This window comes from Carassius auratus, chromosome 30 (genome assembly GCF_003368295.1).
Source record: "Carassius auratus strain Wakin chromosome 30, ASM336829v1, whole genome shotgun sequence".
Lineage (NCBI taxonomy): Eukaryota > Metazoa > Chordata > Actinopteri > Cypriniformes > Cyprinidae > Carassius > Carassius auratus.
Window position 1 is genome coordinate 3,251,839 of NC_039272.1, and position 19,215 is coordinate 3,271,053.

A 19,215-nucleotide genomic window follows, 5' to 3' on the forward strand; every position below is an offset into this window, starting at 1 on the left:
ATTTTCTCATCTTTTCATATGTAGGATAATGGCACTGCTGTGAAATATGGAAAATGTCAGCTTGTACCCTTGACAAAAGATCAAAGCTAAAACGAAATGAGAAAATGTTATAAATGAGCACAAGTCATGTTTGACAACCACATACGTTTAATTGCTTCATTAAACAAATTAGGCTTTAATAAAAAGGAAAAATAAAACCATATGACCACACAATTTGAGCAACACAGGAAATACAACAGGAACATTATTAGAAATAATTATAAGATTGCCTAAAGATGACACTGACGGTGCTAAATAAAAATGGCCCAATCTATAATCAAGTAATTGATACAATAAACCAAATAAAAAAAACAAAGTGCACAATTTACAACATGTATACCATGTTTTCATTATTTTTAATGTTGAACAAGACATCGCAACAGCACATTTTTTTATTATTATTTTTTTTCTCAATCACTACTTCAGGCCACTGTGGTGATCAAACGCAAATATATAGATCTACTTTTCTTTTTGTTCCAAATATACAAATGCTTTAGAAAACTATGGCCAACCATTGAGGGGTGTGAACGGGAATCAAACACAATCAAAAGAACAACACAGGAGGAAACTGTCTAGTGTATGACACTGCAGTTAAAAAAATAGATCAGCTTAACATTTAATAATGGATGAAGTACAAAAGTCCATCATAACCATCAAAACCAGTAAATAATACTAATATCCAGGACATTTTAGATGATATATGTTGTGTGTACACACACACACACACACACAATACAGTATAAGATGGGTTCACAATCAGGTGAACTCGTAGTGGAAGGTTCTAGCAATATACAGCTGCATAGATTCTTCAACTTACGGGAAGGACCCAATCGGTTCTAAAGCAGCAACTGTGCTCCTCAGCCAGCCCTTGACTCAAATATCACCGCAAACACATGGGTTCTAGATTAGCTAAAACAGGAGTTCTAGATTGAATGTTGAACTGAATATATGTGTGGAGCACAAGCTTTAATCTTCAGACCATTAGTGAGCACACAAGGTAAGCCAGGTTTACAAGCCGTGTCAGCAATTAAACAAGAATCAAAAGGGCAGTGCTTGGAGAAAATACAAAATGTGACAAAACTAGAATCTACTCATTTCCAGGACAGCTTTTAATTAAAGCATTGCAGTCTAATAAACACAAAAGCTGAAACTCTTAGTGACTTATTGTTGGCAAGGTGCTGGATTTAATTTGCTGACAAGATCAACTATTACTCCATTAGTCTTCATCATCTATGAAGACAGTTTATTTATTCGTTGTAAATGTACACATGCGAGACTGGTTCAAATGGCTGTGGTACTGCAAATAAATTATTTATACAACGTGCAGTTCAGTGAATATGTAAAATAAAGGTTTTGATCTTTATTTGTTGTTATTGTTGGCTTTGACAAGACAGAGGTGCAAGATGCATCTACATATCAGCTGCCCCAAAAGGGACCTACTGAGAAATGAAGCAGAGTTAAATCATATTTATGATACATCATGTATCCTAATATTTAATGTTCTTGCATATACCTTTTAAAACAACGATCACCACATCGTTTGTTTCAACATCCTGTTAAAAAAATACTCACTGACAAAATCTGAAATCTGCCCACAAATCCCGTTCGTTATTACTAAGAAATAAAGAAAACAATACAGCTCGCATCTCAACGTTGAGGTGTTAAAATAGTTTTCCTATATATGTTGGGAGTGGTCACGTATTTACAGAAAGCAGGCTAAATTAAAACGCTGTTTCTCCACCGGACTTCTAAAGGACACAGCATGGCTTTCTGTCAGAAGGCAGGTATTCTTCTTGTGGTCTCTGCATACAGTTTCACTTTTTGAGGAGCATCCTGGCAAAGTCTTCGTTGGACAGACGCTTGGTTTGGGTGTCCAGGCTTGTGGGTCCAGGTCCTTCATGCACTCCATCGGTCACTGTGGCGTGTGGTGCAGAAACAGTCCCGTTCTCTGCTTTGGCATCTGGAGCACTCTGTCGGTACAGAGAGCGTGGCAGCAGAGAGATCTGAGTGCGTCCTTTTCCTCTTCTGAACAAAACAAAAAACAATTCAAATGTGTAAAGAGAAATAACTTTTTTTTTTTTGTTCACAAAGAATTATGTATATTTTATAAATAAACATTTAAAACATTTTTTTTTGCTTTGTAGGACTAGCATTTTATTTATTATTAAAATAACATAAAAAAAGAAATATTTATGAAAGCTGTAGAAACTAGTGTAGATATGATAAATCAATTGCAACTTAACTAGACTAATCTTTTTGTTAAATGTTTATATTAAACTTTAACATTATTAAATATTAAACTGAAAAAAATATATAATACTATTTCACAGTAAAATAAATTGAATATCTAAGAAACATAATAGTAATTTCATAGTATTATAGTAAAATTATAATATCAGTGTTGTCAAACGATTATTCGTGATTAATCACATCTAAAATAAAGGATTTTGCTCGAATAGAATGTGTGTACTGTGCATATTTATTATGTATATATAAACACACGCATCTTTATATATACAGCGTGTATGTGTATTTATATATACAAAAATATACACAGTACACACAGATTTATTTCGCAAATAAAAACTTTTTTTTAGATTTGATTAATCGCGATCAATAGTTTGACAGTACTAATATTAATACTTAATTCCTGATTTCTTTATTTTCAAAATGCAAGCTTTCATTTTGCCACAAAGCCATGGGAAGGTTTATAAATCTCATTAGAAATCTGTTGTAGTAGCTGGTGCATGTTGTTTTCTCAATGAACATTATAATCGACCCAAACTTACAACAAATGCAGAGATGAGTTTGTGTGGAGCAGCATTTACTGCAAACCAAGCCACACTGAATATCCTGAGCTTCATTCACACAGCATGTATATTTATCTACTTAAACTGCAGTCTTTGATGAGCGGTATCGCAATTTTTATTTTATTTTAATTAATCCTTTAGCCCTTAAATTTATACAAAGGGGCAGCTGAAGCCTCTTTTACTTTCTTGAATCGAATTTCAGAGCAAATTTCGACAATAAATGCCTTTTTCTCTGGAGACATGGGTCTTGATTTTCACACCATAATAACTGACATCCACATAGTAATTCAACACCAGACCAGCTAACCTGACGTATCAGGTACTTACGCTCCCTGAGGTTGCCTCAGTGTCGATGCCCCCAGGATTCGACTTGGTGCTGCTTTATCTTCCATCTTCCTGCTCGGAGGGTTGCTAATGGCAACAGAGATTGTGAAGTTTTCCAACATGGTGCCATCCATCTTCATCACAGCCTGCGAGGCCTGCGCTTCATTCTCATATTCCACATACGCCAAACCCTACAAAGTACACATGCATTTATGTGAAAACTCAACAACACAGGACAATAGTAATATTGGTTGAACTTTTGGACAGGTAATGCATCTACAGGAACATGCATATTATCTGAGAAAATCAGCTTGAAGATGACTATACAGGGTTTCAGAAGGTTTTATAAAGTCAGTATATTCTCTAAATGTAAACCGAGCCAACAGACAATGAGTAGTATTAGCAACACAACCAAATAATTCTTCATTACTATTTAATTCATTTAAAAAAAAGTCTTGAATTGCTCTGCTCCGTTCTTTCTGATCACAGAAAATGTTCTGTTTTTGCTCGTTAGTTTTGTCTTGTTTTCCACTGCAAACATCTAAAATATTCTTGAATTAAAATACATTAACTTGATAAATTAAACGTTAATTGTTTTATGAGAAATTCATAAATTAAACAAGTTCATGATTAAAACAAAAACCTGCAATTGGGCTCAGAAAAATCTGCTTAATTCACATGGTTTTATAATTCAAAGTTTTTATATCCTACTGACAAATATTTATTATGGTTTTAAGTATTAGCTCAATTTTGTTCAGTTTCTCATAAAACAAGACTTTTTTTCTTCATTTTGCAGCTTGATTTAAGGATGTTAGATATTCGAATTGGACAAAAAACTGAAGGCGGCAATCGTTTTTAGATATACTGAAATAGAAAAATAGTTATTTATTCCTGTGGTGACAGCTTAATTTAAGGCATCTTAACTATAGTCTTCAGTTTCACGTGAACTTTCAGAAATCATGCTAATATGATTCACTTATTAATAATGGTTATTATTATTATTATTATTACCAGTTTTAACAGATTTTGCAGCTTAATATTTTTTTTTTTTTACATTTCAGGATTATTTGATGAACAAAGTAAAAAAAAAACTGCATTTATTTGAAATAGAATCTTTTGTAAAATGATTACAGTAACTTTTGATCAAATGTAACTGTTAGTTTCCATTCATTTTATACATGGACTATATTCTGCAGGATACTGGGACAGTCTGTACAAAAAAGTACAAACTCTCTATTTATATTATTGACAGAGACCGACCACTCACCTTGGGTTTGCCGGAGCGGTTGGTGACAAGCCGGATGGTTTTCACTGTGCCATGCTGTTTACAGAGATCCTCCAGTGTCTCTTTAGTGCAGGAGTAAGGCAGGCCCGAGATAAAGATCTTGTGCTTCTCCATTGCTGTTTTGTACTTAAAAACCTAAGACACATTGATTCACATTTTAAAAATGATAACCAAATTGTTCACTTGAACATCATAAACACTATATCACAAACTCTGCAGTATACATTCTAGATACCTTGAAGTCAGGATTCTTATTCTTGTCCACACAAGGAGACACATACATGGGCCGCCCATCCACCTCTTGTCTGTCCAGTTTCAGTGCCTCGGATACAGCCAGCCTGTCCTCAAACTGCACATAGCAATAGCCTCTAAACACACCTTTTGGTGTAAACACGGGTCGCACCTGCTGTACAGTCCCACAACCCTGAAACAATGTTCGCATCTTGCCCTCTGGGTCCTCCAGATTAAAAGCCAAGTTACTGACAAATACACTATCTTCATCTCTGCGCTGCTCCTGGGGCTGTCGCGGGGCTTCAGACAGTCCCTGTTGGTTCTTATGGAAACTGGGTGGCTCAGATTTACGTGGTGGTGGAACTCGCCGACTGAAAAGCCCACTTTCTGTCTCCATGTGCTCCTCTGTGGCTGTGCTGCCAAAGTCCTCCTCCCCTCGGAGCCTCTTGGATGGCAGCTCTGCACACATTTGATACATCAGTACAGCTGAAGTCTAAACCACACTTGTTTGGAAATGATTTCCATTTTCTCTTTTTTTACACAACAGAATTATGCAACTTCATCCATACCTTCATCCTCTCCCCATTCATCCTCGTCCTCATCTTCAGCTTTCCGTTTATCCCCAGTACTGTTTGCTTTCTGGCTCTTCTTTTGGGCTTTTTTATCTGCCTTGGCTTTTCTCCTGTGCTCAGCTTTCTCCTCTTCTTGTCTGGCTAGGACAGCCTCTTTTTCAGCCACCTGCAGAAACAGCATTGAAACAGCTCAGAAAATACATCAAAAAAACATTTGCACATGGCAAGCTTCAAGACAAGCATGAGAGATGTATCTGCTTGCTTGTCACTACATTACTCCTGGAAAAAAAGGACATACATAAAAATATAATGCATGCCAGGTATCTAGAAAATCCCATGGAGACTAGTTAGGACTTACTCTTGCTCTCTGCTCATTGACTCGGTTGAGTTTAGTCTCTGTTTTTTGGACTGCAGCATCCCAGTCTTCCAGAGAGCCTGTGAGACACAACAACATCCAAATAAACCCTACAAATCTGGGCACCCTTATAAACAGAAATCTATAAATGCATCAATTAACTCACCCTCCACTCTTTCAAAGTTGAGCAGGACATCACAGACATGCTCAGGGTAGTCTGATGTACACTGTACAGCTCTGTGGAGAGCCTTCCTGCAGTGAGCAGCATCTCCATATGACCTGATCCACAAACATGCATACAGAGATAAAACAGCAGCCGTTACCTGCCGTTCCAAGTTTTAAAGACAATAATATTAAATCAAAATAATATCAACCCCTAACTTATTATAAATGCACATTATTCTGAAGAGAAATGCAACAAGTGCTGGTAAAATGAGTCTGAATGTGAAATATTATATTAGAACTGAGCATTACAAAAATTCTCAAAATTGGCTTTTCCTTAGTCTTCTATCATTTTCAAGGTTCATTTTGTCCAGCACAGGTCACAAATGTCTGTTTTCATAATTTCATTAAAATGTAATAACTTGCTCAACCCATACAATAGAACAGATTTTTCTGCTGATATAACCAAGGTCTCACAGCCCAGGGGAAAATTATATTAACTAACATTATAGCACACAACCCCCTTCTGATCCAGTCAAATCCCGATGGATAAAGGTTAACCCCATACATTACTTCCAGAATATTCTGCTTCACTCAGAAATACGTTACACTATTGAAGTCGAATGTGTTGCAAGGGCTGTTTTGTGTCATCTTTAAAACACAATAGTTCTCAAACTTTTAGACTCAAAGGTACCCATCGTATAACTCAATATTCAAAGGCTCCCCATTATAGACAAAATTAATTTCAGTATTTCTGATCAGATCCTGGCTGAGAACCAGTGCTTGCAGCAATAATACAGTGTCTAAAAATCTAAGACCTCTAGTGAAAATGCTTCCTTTTTGTCCCCAAATGAACACCTTTTTCTCAAATTAACATGAATTTCAGAGTATTTAATCATTATTTAATGAACAAATCAAAGTTACGTAATGTTTCCCAGGCATAATTAGAGAATGATCCAAAAAGCATTTTGTGCATCAAGTGAAAACATCTCAACAGATGCACAAACTGACTGACCTTTCCAGGTTGTAATATTCCAGCCACATGTTGGCATATTTTGCATTGCCTTTTGTCATAATGCTGTCCCACAGTTCACGGGCCTTCTGCATGTTCTTACAATGTAAGGCCTGTTTAAAGCAATCAAACACAAGCAGCACTGTAACAACTCCGGACAGACTGTAATCAATAGAACGACATTAGTTAATGGAGGATGGACAGATGGAGCAGTATAGTGTTTCCTCACCTCTATCCTTGCCCAGATCTGCATTATTATGCAGGACAGATCTCCACTTTCACTGAACCCTGAGAAACCAGATAGCAGTTACATGCGTTTTTTTACTACAAGTACTCTCATACCTCATAAAAACAGACAAGATACTCACTCTCTTTTACATCCTGTTTCAGGTAGTCAAGGGAGCGTGCAAAAGCTGCCCGCAGCTCGTCCAACTCCCTGCTCCATTCTGCAATAATCAAAACAATAAATCATCAAACTCACTCATCTGATATCAGCTGCCAAAACTTCAGAATGTAAGAGCAAACCAGTAGTAAAAAAGAAAGAAAAACAAAACGTATGCTCTTGCCTTTGCTAAAATCAACACGTCTTCTCAGGTAGTCCAGATTAGATTGCCAGATTTCTACATAATCAGCCGCCTGGATGAACCCTGCATTCAGGGCCTTTTCAAACACATCTGAAAACAAAGAAATTATAATGCTTGGTAATGTCAAGCCTTGTGTATTAAAATCATTTGTTCAATTCCTGCAACAATGTTTCCGCCATTCATGAACTGATTCAATATTGCTAACAGTGTTTTCATTTCTTTTGACCAATGAACTTGCAGGATTTCTTGACTACTTACACTATATACTCACTAACCACTTTATTAGGTACACTTGTTCAACGACTCAAGGCAAATATCTAAGTATTTGGGCCTCTTAGTATCAACTGAGCATTGTTTAAACTCCACAGCCTATATGAGTACTGTTGCTCACCATGTCCATCTCTATTAGGACTGAAATGATTCCTCGCGTAACTCTAATACAAAACAAATCATCAAGTTTAGTCCATGTATTGTAACAACACATGGAACACTGCGTTTCCCCATGGACCATTATTACTGACGCACAACCTGATAAATGCTGGAAATATTTAAGACCGTAAATCAATATGGTGGCTAGTTATGATGTGCCTAAGTTGCTATGTTTTGTGAAAGACTAAGCACCATTCATGTTGATTGTCCCATTCATCTCTCTTTGTGACACACACACTCCCCATACAGTTATGCATAAAAATACCAAAGAAAGAGAGTTAGTCAATAATACAAAGAGTGCCAGTTTTCACCTCTAAAAATCAGTATGATTACAAATGTGATACGGATTTTATGCAACCGTTCAATAAACAAGAAGTTAAAGGCACAATATTTATAGGGCTGCAACAACTAATTGATAAAATCAATTATTATAGATTCTCATTATCGATTAGTCGGGTCTGCCCACAGTGCACGTACAACTGCAGCCGGTCGCAACAAATTACAGCACTGAATAACGCATTTCTATGGACAAAATGCATCTACATATATTGGAGGAAACAGAAAGAGCTCCTGCAGGAAAGGTATGTGATCCAAGCTGCCCAAAACATGCTAAATCTTTATTTTAAGCTTCAAGCTGATGCGTTAGCATAATGCTTTGCCTGTCAGAGGCTTTAACAGATACGTGTGCATTTTCAATGCAAAAAACTTTCAGCTAACGGTCATATCCTTATCTATAAATGTCACTAATTCACGCAAGCCTTTCCATTTTTGCATAAAGACCCGCCATGACAGTCTGCGTTAAGTTGAAATCTTTACTGAAAGAGCACTGCAGCGTGCGTTAAACAGACGGAATAAAGAGAGGCGAGGGAGAATATATTATGTAAGACTTTCAAAAATACATTTAAAGAAACTTCAAATAAAATTTTAAGCCAATTTTGTGTTTAGCATAAATAGAATAAGATTTCTGAATTCCCAGATATTGCCTTTGCTTTTGTTTTTATTTTTTATTTTGAAAGTACCTGTCACTGTCTGATGGTCAGCTCCATGCCTCTCTAGAGCCAAAAGATAGCTCTTCCATAGACTCATGGTCCAGGGACAGTTCCTGACGGCTCGCTCATGAGCAGATAACACTAGGTCTTTAATCTTCAACTGACGATCCTGAGGTAGAACAGAAAAACAATTATGAGCAAAGTCACCAAATGTTTTGTAAAATAAATTTAGCAGTCTAAGTAGAGGAGTGACAAAGCCTACGTCCACCAAGAGCAGCTATTTGTGAAAAACAAAAAATTTTAATTTAATCACCAAACATTCTGATTGTGGAATATTTCCATTTCCAATTTGATGAAGAAAAATAGGGGAAGGTCCTGACATCCTGGTCAAATACTGGTTTGAAAGGGTCAGAACATTAGAATTATGGACTACGTTTCAGACAGATGCAGAGCTAATGAGAATAACTATAATGCTGTTCTGAAAAAATGTCTGGATCCTCAGGTTGCTTGACAGCTGATTTTTCCAAATGTACAGCATGTAAATGTTTTTACAGATTGATTGGGAAAGGAAATCATTATCTTGATTAATTCAAACAGCTGTTTTGGGAGAGATATCATGACAGCTTTTCTTGCTTGTTTACTTACTAAAGGACTATTCATATTAAAAAGGCAAAAATTACTGATGGCCTATTCATAGCAAAATGTTAAAATATATTTATACACATCAGTGTGAATCAAGCAAATTCAGACCGGATACAACAAAACAGTATAACAGATATAATATCATGATAATTAATAGCAGCTAATGCCTTTTCTAACACACACATACATATATTAGTATACACACACACACACACACACATTAGAGCTGTCAAACGATTAATTTTGATTAATCGCATCCAAAATATTTGTTTTTTGCATAATGTGTGTTCTATGTAGAATTGTTATGTATGTATATATATTTGAAAATATTTACATTCATTTATATAATTTATATTACAAATAAATATTTAATATATAAACAACAGATTTTTTTCTGAAATACATGCATGTGTGTGTATTTATATATATACACATAAAAAATGTGCACTGTACACACATTATGCAAACAAAAACTTATTTTGGAAGCGATTAATCATTTGACAGCTCTAATATGCATATATATATATTTTATTTTGATGAAAGATTAATGTTTCTCAGTGCAAATAGGTCCACAAGGATCCATTTTTATTCAAAGTCTTGAATAAACTGGTCTTGAGAAAGACAGAAACCTAAAGGTCATAGGACATTTTAAAGAATTGCTTATTAAAATGCACAGAAATGGTCTTTTTGCCTTCTGCACCAAAGCCACTGAACACGCTCCAGAAAGAGCAGGTGTGTGTGTGTGTGTGCGTGCGTGTGTGTGCGTGCGTGTGTGTGTGTGTGTAATGAGTAGTCTGTAATGATTATAATCCCCCACCCAATCCAGCACTGCTGTTCTGCTGCCAACCCATTTACAAGCACCTCTGTTGCTCAAAGATTACATGTAACAATCGAGCTAAAGGAGACGTTGAGCAGGGAATCAGTCCTCCATTGTAAGAGATTAAATCTATAGCCAAGATAAATCGGTCTGTGCTTAACTGCCTTACATCAATAATCATTCAGTAAAATACAATTTTGCCTCTACAAACGGGAGAGATGCATAAAATCTCGACTTTGCACACCCTACGCCAACTCAACATCTGCTCACTGCTCTTCAAAACCATTACATCAATGACTTAATGATGATATCTGCTGAAGTATGAATCACAGTTACATCATTCTTTAAAGCACACCAAGTTTGTTAGTAGGGATGAATATTAGGACCGTTAAAATATGACGGATAAATCTAGCTAAATGCTCTAGTCGTATGGGTGATGGATGGATGTTAGTCATTGGAATAAAATTCATTCCTTTTTATGGAAACTGATCCAACATTCGATCCTAAAGTGGTGCAGGTCATTAGGAGGCTTTAGATACAATACAGCACTTTGTAAAATCAAGTAATAACCTCAATATATCCATTAGGCAAAGCAGCTCTGTGACTCACAGTGTGAGGTGCATAATTTAGTTAAATAGCATCTCAATTTAATCACCTAAGAGAGTACAAGCATGAAGTTTTGATTTAATTACTTCGCACATCCATAGCTGCCAGGAATTCAAGCGCCTGAATGGGCTCCACCAACACACGCCACCCGTAGCCCTTAATGCAGAAGTTCATTAACTTGAGTCGTTGAATCAGAAAGCCCAAATGGATTGCCACTTCGGCTGCTAATATGGGGAGGTGTCGTTCTCCCCCCACTTCTCGTCCTAATTTTTCTCTCCCTACGTGCCTCCCACCATCTCTCTTTCTGTCTCGTTAACTCGCAGTTTTCCCCGCTTCTTCTTCTCCTCCATCTGGTGAGGAGCTGGCTCTCTAATGTGTTTTCAGCTGCAACTATGCTGCTGCACATTTGTGGCTTGTGCATCTCATTACCATCCCATTAAAGCAATTCATATGTTCCTGAATAAACAGAGGGAAGTGTGGGGTTGGCACACGTGTGGATCAGTCAGTTTGTGAGCTGTGCAGAAGGCTGTTGGTGAAAGCAGACGTGCTCATGAGAGTCGCTCACCAGATACGTGGTGTATTTGATCCACAGGTCCGGCACGAGGCAGTTCTCTGCCAGCGCTCGCTCGAATATGATCTGGACACGAGCTGGATCTCCTTCCTTAATCTCAAAATCTATGTAAGCTTGATACTCTGCCAGCTTTGGAGGTTCAGAAACCAGCTAGAAAATAAGAAACAACAGCTTTTGAGTTTAACAGGGAAGAAAAAGAGAGTCATACAGAAAAATTACATCTGTTCTACTGAAAAGATCGCAAAAGCACTTATTTGTTTACGCTGCTGAACATTAACAACATCCATCTCTCAGCAATTCAAAATATTTGTGAAGTCCAGTTAATTTAATTAACTTCTTTCTGGGAACATCTCCACTTTCATAGATTGAATTTGTTCTCTGATTTCAGTTCTTCTTGTGACTTGAGTGAATTTTAAATATAAATATTTTAAATATGCATATGTTGAATATGAAAATCTGCATCTTAAAAAACATAATATAAGACTTAATTGTACAAATTTAGTTCTGAGAACTTCACTGCAAAAAAAACAGGGTCACTGATTAGTTTGTGTGTTTGTCAGGCTGAGGTCTAACAGCATGAATACAGGCTTTAAAGTCAACCTTGGCTACCCAAACCCATTTTGTTTCTTTAGTGTGCTGAATGTCCAAGAAAAACAGGATATTCTAAGAGTGAAAAAAGATAGAGCAGTTGCTTTTGTCCATCAGGAATCAATTAAATAGTGAAAAGGGTGTGGGTTTTGCAGTCAACTGTGAAGGACTTCTGCCAGCACCAAATGGTTAGGTTTCAGAGATGGTTCAGGCATTTAATGTTTGATGAAAGACAAAAAAGAAATTGAAAAAACAAGAAAAAGAAAAGAAAAGAAAAAAGGAACGCATAAATTAAATAACGAGATTAAATTAACTGAGATTCCCATTTTGATTTCTCCGGAAAAGATTAGTGTAAGGAGTCGCTGAGCATTTGTTTGTGAACAAAGAGCTTTCATTACCACACGTTTAGTTCAATCAGATTCTCTAAACGACACTTATGAAAAGCTGATATTGGCTGCAAGCAGGCTGTAGCTAAATCACAATCACCATCTATAAAACCACAGCTGCTGCCAGAGACATAATTTCACATCAGATCAAATCAGAAAACCAAATTTTCTCTACAGCAGTGAGACAAGTAAACCGTTACCAAAGCCTCCTCGAAAGGTTTGCATTTCTCCAACTGTTGAAGGGAATGTCTGTACTGGTGCGTGACCGTCTCAGGTACGCCGTCGTCAGCCCAATCCGAGTACTCTGCATACGTTCCCTCCATATCTAAAGAACACAATATCAACACAAAGCGATCAGAAAGCAAGCTTATTTAAAGCAATCTTTAATTTTTCTGTGTAACAGGGACACACAGAGTCTGTTCTGTTCCAAAGATGTTTAGAATAATAGTATTTCTGACACTACTGCATTTCTCACCTATGTCATCACTACAATTTTCTGACAAATAAGAAAGGCTATATAAACATGAGCAATGCTGTACGAAAACCTAATCTGCGATCTGGCTCTCTGAGCTGAGTGGGATGTGATCAGAGCGTTCTCCACTGCATCTCCTGTGCCAAAAGCAGCCGGCAAGAGAGAAGCGGGAAAAAAAAACCCTGTTCACAAAACCAGACCATCTGGTTATCTGCAAGCTGCTCCTGGCTCTGCTGCCATGCTCAAGCGTCTGGCAGCGCTGGTGTCTACCTGACAGGACCGACATTACTTGGCTTTCAGAAATCCAAATGAAAGGAAACCACATGCAACAATCAATATTATTTGTAACTTAAGCCTTAATCAATCCCATTTGACCAGATCTCAGTTCGGTCTAGACATGTTGTTCTCGGTTGATTTTATTTCTGCCAAATTGCGCAATCTTAGTCATAGTCTAAATTCTTTCGGCATCAATTTTCCCAACCCTTTCTTTCTGTGGACAAGTTTTTCCGATTATTTATTCCAACACTGAAAAGAGAAAAGAAAGAATGGGAAAGTGGGGGACTGTAGGAGTGAGAGGAGAGAAACAGAGCGGCTCTCACCCATCAGAGGAACAGCTAGCTGTCGTCTAAAGAGTTTGTGTATGCGTTCGAGCTGTGCATTCAGCAGCTCCTGCTGCTCCTTTGATGCAACGCTGCCAGGAGGAGGCTGAAAACAGAGGATGGGTTAAAAAGCACGACAAAACAAAACACTGTCACCAATCATAAGACTTATTTAACATCAAAAGTCATTCTGCTCATATTAAATAAACAGTATTTTAGGTTGCTATATTCATAGCAATTTAATCCCATGCTGATATTCTGCAATAAATCGGAGTAGGAACCCAGAGTAAATACCTGGACCGTGGAGAGAATAACAATCTCAAACTCCCTGTAGGCCTCCCAGATTGAAGCTCCTTTAGTCATGTGTAAGCCTACTGCAGTCAGCGCCCTCTCAAAGATGGAGCGAACACGCTCAATGCCTCCCTGGGCTCCCATTCCCCCGATGGAGTACTGTACATATTCCAACCAGATCTCTGGACCTGTGGATGGGTTTACCAGTATCACTTTTTTAATTCTCCAGCACAGGTTTAACTCAAAACAATCCATCTTACAAATAAGCAGCAATTATAATTTGTTATTTAATCAAATTATAGTTGCTAACACAATTAGTGTTTTACAGTTACATAACATTTAGAAAACAATACAAAATTTGACCAGTTCCAAAGAACCGAAGAATATGAATACAATTAACTTACACATATAATCTTTGACAGCCCTCTCAAACAGCTCGTAGACTTTCTCACGGTCTGATTCGTCTTCTGTCACGCGGATTTCATCCTTCAGCCAGTCCAGCCAAATCTCTGTTCCACCGAACAAATCAGTCAAACACCGTTACACAATACCTCTATCTCCAAATCATAAAATCTGAACACTCCTTACATATTAAATAGATGCACTTTCAAAGTTTAAATATATTTTCTCTGATTTTTAAAAGATTCATCATTAGCAACAAACTAATTTTCTAACAGCATTTTTTTTCCTGCTATTGCAGTCCAGCGCACTATAAAGATGTCCTATTATCATGTGCAGTAAATTCATTAGAATCATCATCCCATTTCAAATTGTTTCCTGCAGGGCTGCTGCAGAATGTCCTGCTCCTGGAGATCATCATTCCTAAAGCGTGATGGATACTCAAACCTCAAGAACAAATCAAAAAATAGCCTGGACTCTAAAAGCACTTGTTCTTTCAAAATGATATAATCGGCTCCGATCTCTCTGTTGCAATGTCAGAGAAAAATCTGGCTAAAGCACAAAGAGAACAAAGAACAGAAAGAAAATAAGGATGTCCCACCTTCGGTGAGAGGAAAGAGTTCACTCATCTTCTGCCTGGCCTTGCGCAGTCTGTGGAGCTTCCCTTCTTGCCGCAGGAGTTTGATTAGGTCTACATGGCAGTTGTAGTCAAATGCATTGATTGACAGCTGTAGAAATGGCACATGAGGGGGGGGGGGGGGGTGACATTAGCATTATGACACTTCACAAAATGTTCCAACTGAATTGATTCACCAAGCATTTTGTACAAGTCGACCTAATAAAGTATAAACATGCTAAACTCATTCAGCATCAATGTCAACATGAGACTACACATCATAAAAGAAAATCTAAATAATGAAGCATTCAAAAAACATAAAATGATTGCAATGCTTTGGGAAGTTAAATCTTTTGGCATTACTTCATCAGTACAGATTCTTTCCAAATGTTTAACAACTGATATGTTTGGATGAGAGGATGGCTTCATCTGGACAAGGTGGGCATTCACTGTAGTCTAGCATGCAAGAGTGGGAGACACTGGAACAGCGCCACTTCCCACGGAGAGAGAAACTGTGTGGGACTGGAAATTATTGGAATAAATCAGATAATGCGTGTGACTTCTTGTAACTGAGGCACTACATCTTGCAGGGAATAAGAAAATCTTTAAATCTCTGCTTACGTATTGCAAAAAAACAAACAGACTGATGGATTAGAGATCGGACACACTTAGTTGACATCACAGCTGTTACATGACTGTGGTTGTACAGAAAACCTCAGTGACTTTACTGCTCAGGAATGCTCTGAATTAAACAAAACGATGCATGCAAGGACACAGAGACTTAAACGAACATGTGCACTTTTCATGGAAAAAAATCACAGAAAATGTAACTCTTGCAGGAAAAAGAATTCTGATATTCTGATGACATTTTTTTATTTTCAAGCACATTTTACCAATTCCAAACCACATCAATCTTAACAACTACTATTAATCTTATTATTTAATCATTTATAATTTATATATATTTGTCCTTGAAGACTAGAAGTGAAAAACTCCTTATATTCTGGTGTGCAGAATTATTAGGCATCTTTTCTTTTACAGATAAAATGAGCCAAAAAAAAAAAGAAAAAAAAGGGGTTTAACTGAGACTGAAAAGTCCAAAATTATTAAATCTCCATGAGAAATATTCTTAACTAATGCAATACAGAAATTACAAAGTAAAGACATGGCTACTGGACAGCATAATGCTCACTGGGTCAGCGGGGTCAAAAAAATAAAATAACGAAAGAGATGAAAAGACACACATTAACTGCAAAAGATTTAAGAATTAATGTGAAGAATTAGGTGTAAAACCATCAAGTATCCAGCACCACCATTTTCCAGAATTGCAACCTTCCTGGAGTCTCCAGAATTGCAGACTCTCAGAGACTTTGCTTGGTCAAAAAAATCCTAAAAATGTACCCTCAATTAATAAGAATAACATGCTGAAGTATTGTGAAATACATTAAGACTATTTTTGTATAGTACTACAGATAAGTAGAGAGTGACTCTTGAAGGACCAGAACAACTCTTTGAAGAATTGATCTTTTAAAATCTGGCAGTAAGTTTTAGGGGATCATTTTTATTCCATCTCCTATCCTGAAAAGTCTGTCTTGCAGAATTGACTAAAATGATCATAACTTTAATCCTAACGCGGTGTACATAGATCACAGCATTCTTTCAAGTAATGTCAGTAAAATACATGCACATCAGAAACGTGCTCTTATCTCGGTACAAAAAGAAAAATGCAGTAAAACAAATATATACAGTCCCTTTATTGTGCCTCTCTGATGTTTTCATCTAATGCTACTGTATACAGTTTGTCAAAACAGAAACCACCCCAAGAGCTGGAGTAATATAAGGAGTCACAGAACAAACACGTGGACATGACCATTACCAAACACTGCGCAACAGTGTCTATCTTCAGCCCCTGAACGCCTCCTGCCACTGCATGTGGTCTGTAACCTAAAACTACTGTTATAAACATGATTAAAATCTTAAGTTTTCACAGGAACTGATAGGTGTTTCTTGACAGCTCTGTGGCGCGAATTTAAACTCCGTGCGCGCGGCACGCGTCATCAAAACACTCCAACGCTAAACTTTATTACTGTATATTTCACAAAGTCTTTTGAAAAGGAAGGTCGCAAAGCTTCTTTAACACACCCGGGACTGCATATATTTGGAAGCCCTACGTAAAAAGGCGAAATGAAAAGATAGCTCGGAGGATTACATTTAATATCAAGACGAGTCTTCGCTAGCTCGCTTAAGCATCTGCTAGCCACATTCCTCAGGAAAACCGTTATGCATTTCTGTGTTTTTAATCACTCCTGGCCATGTATTTGGTAAGTTAAGCACATATGACTTCTCTAATAAACGGGCTCTGTTAAATACATGAACAGAAACTCCCCAGCAGAGTCGTTCTTGCGGTGTTTTGAAAGCTGCGTATGTGAGGAGAGTCGTTAGCCTCATTCATTCCTCTCACCTGTTCCTCCAGCCTCTGGATCTCCGCTTCATTTTCGCGCTCGTCTTCAGACGTATCTTCTTCATCTTCCTCCTCGGATTGCTCAACTCCCATCCCTTCTTCTTCTTCCTCCTCCTCCTCTGACTCCATCTCTCGCTCCATGCCCTCAGCCTCCTCTTCGATACCTGGCAACAACGTCTGTTCTTCGTTACCCGTCGTCGCCATGTTTGAGTAACGTTACTATCTGCCTGGAAACAGTCAGAGGCAGGGCTCGCGCACACAGCACAAGACCTCGCGCGAAAAACAGAGCGCTCGTGCAGTGAAGAGGCGTGGCTTAACTACATGCAAGTCATGCATTGGCCGTCATGCATTGGCATAATAAAATACCGTGACATTCTCAAATATACACATATAACCAGTGTTGGGGAGTTATATGTTACGGAATTTTGTAGTCTAATTTAATTACAAACTAAATGTAACTGTAATCTGTTAAATGTAATTACAAGTTAGGCTACTAATGAAAATGTTATTAAATGTTATAAAAAGGAGGTTATATCTGAATATTTACACTCACATTTGACTGATTTCCTTCCAAAACTGCATTGACGTCTGTAAAATATGTGATATATGAAACAAATGTTTCAGGAGTTTAGGACAGAGAAGAGGATACATGCTTATTTAATATCTGTATTATTTCCTTTTTTGGGTTTATGTGTATGCTTTATTTTAAAATTAACTGTTTTCCCCCCAGGCCATTAGATGCCAGTTTTTTCTGTCCTAGATACGCAAATATTTGATTTCAAAAACAGTATCATAGCTGTTAAACCATCTTATGATTTCAAATATCATTTAATCTCAGAACAATCTCGAAGTAAAAATAATTTTGTGAGTAAAAAGTCTGATTTTGTGTTGGCTGTGCTTTCAAATTAAATTATTATAATCTTATTTCAAGTGAAGAAGGATTTTAAAATCAGACAGTAATCAGTGTTGATTAGTACTACTGTAAGGTTAAACCCTGCATGCTTTAAATGTTTCAAAATGATTAAGTTTATAATTTTTTTATGTAATTAGAAAGTCATCAAATGTAATCAGTTACATTAGGCTACATAAACAAATTGAAATAGTTACACTACTTTTATTACATTTTACAACTTGTAATCTGTAACCTATATTACATGTTCACAGTAATAGGTTTGCTTAACCAGACCTGTTCAACACTGCATATAACATACATGCAAAACGTGAAATATTAAATAATATTATTGTAATATGCAAAACATTATATTTATACATTTAATGTTTTTAAATTCACGGTGAAATAGCTTCCCCTGCTGGTTGTGTTCCATGAGTTAACAGCAGCAGTAATATAACATGCAGCATGTAGAAATACACAGCTACAGACAAAGATGAAAACTATAATATTTATTATAATAAATGATTACTAAGATGTGAGCAGTGCAGTGAAAGCTCGCCTCTGTTGGTTGAGATAAATATAGGCTACTATCGTTTGCTTGTGTAAAACAGCGGTGATATTGATTATAAGGCAGACATTATCTGTGCAATATAATCTGAAGGTAAAATGTATAATATTTATAGTTAAACACTAATGGAAGATAGAGTATATTGCATTAGTGTAATGCGGTAAAAGCGCTCCCTCTGCTGGTTGATCTGTGGTTATGCAGTGACGTCATTAATCAGACATCATGGCGTTAGCAGCGGCAGCCAAGCGCTGTGCATCTTCTGCGCTTTTCAGTAGATCTTTGACATTACCAGAATTAAATACAGCCTGCTTTTATCACAAAAAGGTACGTGTCACTTTTCTTACTGCTGACCGTGGCACTAGAACTGATTTATGATTAAGTTGTAGTTCCTAATGTTTGAGAACAACTTTCAACGTAACGTAGTTGCTGCTAGCTAAGCTAACGTTAGTTTACTGCGTATGTAAACAAACCAGCAGAGCAATGTACGTTAACTTACTTGTACGACAATATTTTCG

The 19,215-nt window shown here is 37.1% G+C and overlaps 1 protein-coding gene across 1 annotated transcript; it reads right to left on the reverse strand.

Annotated features, from left to right (window-relative positions):
• Window positions 1–1,466: 1,466 nt before the first annotated feature.
• LOC113048887 (squamous cell carcinoma antigen recognized by T-cells 3-like) lies at window positions 1,467–17,445 on the reverse strand. The gene is made up of 19 exons (XM_026210843.1): window positions 17,241–17,445; window positions 14,765–14,891; window positions 14,169–14,273; window positions 13,768–13,952; window positions 13,474–13,579; window positions 12,603–12,727; window positions 11,423–11,578; window positions 8,823–8,961; window positions 7,357–7,464; window positions 7,159–7,236; window positions 7,020–7,078; window positions 6,794–6,903; window positions 5,783–5,895; window positions 5,620–5,696; window positions 5,259–5,427; window positions 4,694–5,148; window positions 4,441–4,593; window positions 3,177–3,364; window positions 1,467–2,064 (listed from the first exon to the last, which is right to left on the reverse strand). Exons 1-19 carry the CDS (start codon window positions 17,442–17,444, stop codon window positions 1,854–1,856), a joined length of 2,868 nt encoding a protein of 955 aa, XP_026066628.1. The 5' UTR covers window position 17,445; the 3' UTR covers window positions 1,467–1,853.
• Window positions 17,446–19,215: the final 1,770 nt, after the last annotated feature.

What these genes read in the sequence shown, in the direction of transcription:
- LOC113048887 (XM_026210843.1), bottom strand. Translation starts at nt 17,444, where the DNA reads ATGGCGACGACGGGTAACGAAGAACAGACGTTGTTGCCAGGTATCGAA. An exon ending in GGCTGTCAAAGATTATATGT is followed by an intron (nt 13,953 to 14,168) that starts GTAAGTTAATTG and finishes ACCCATCCACAG; the next exon opens with GTCCAGAGATCTGGTTGGAA. An exon ending in TGACCATCAGACAGTGACAG is followed by an intron (nt 7,465 to 8,822) that starts GTACTTTCAAAA and finishes CTTTGTTTTCAG; the next exon opens with ATGTGTTTGAAAAGGCCCTG.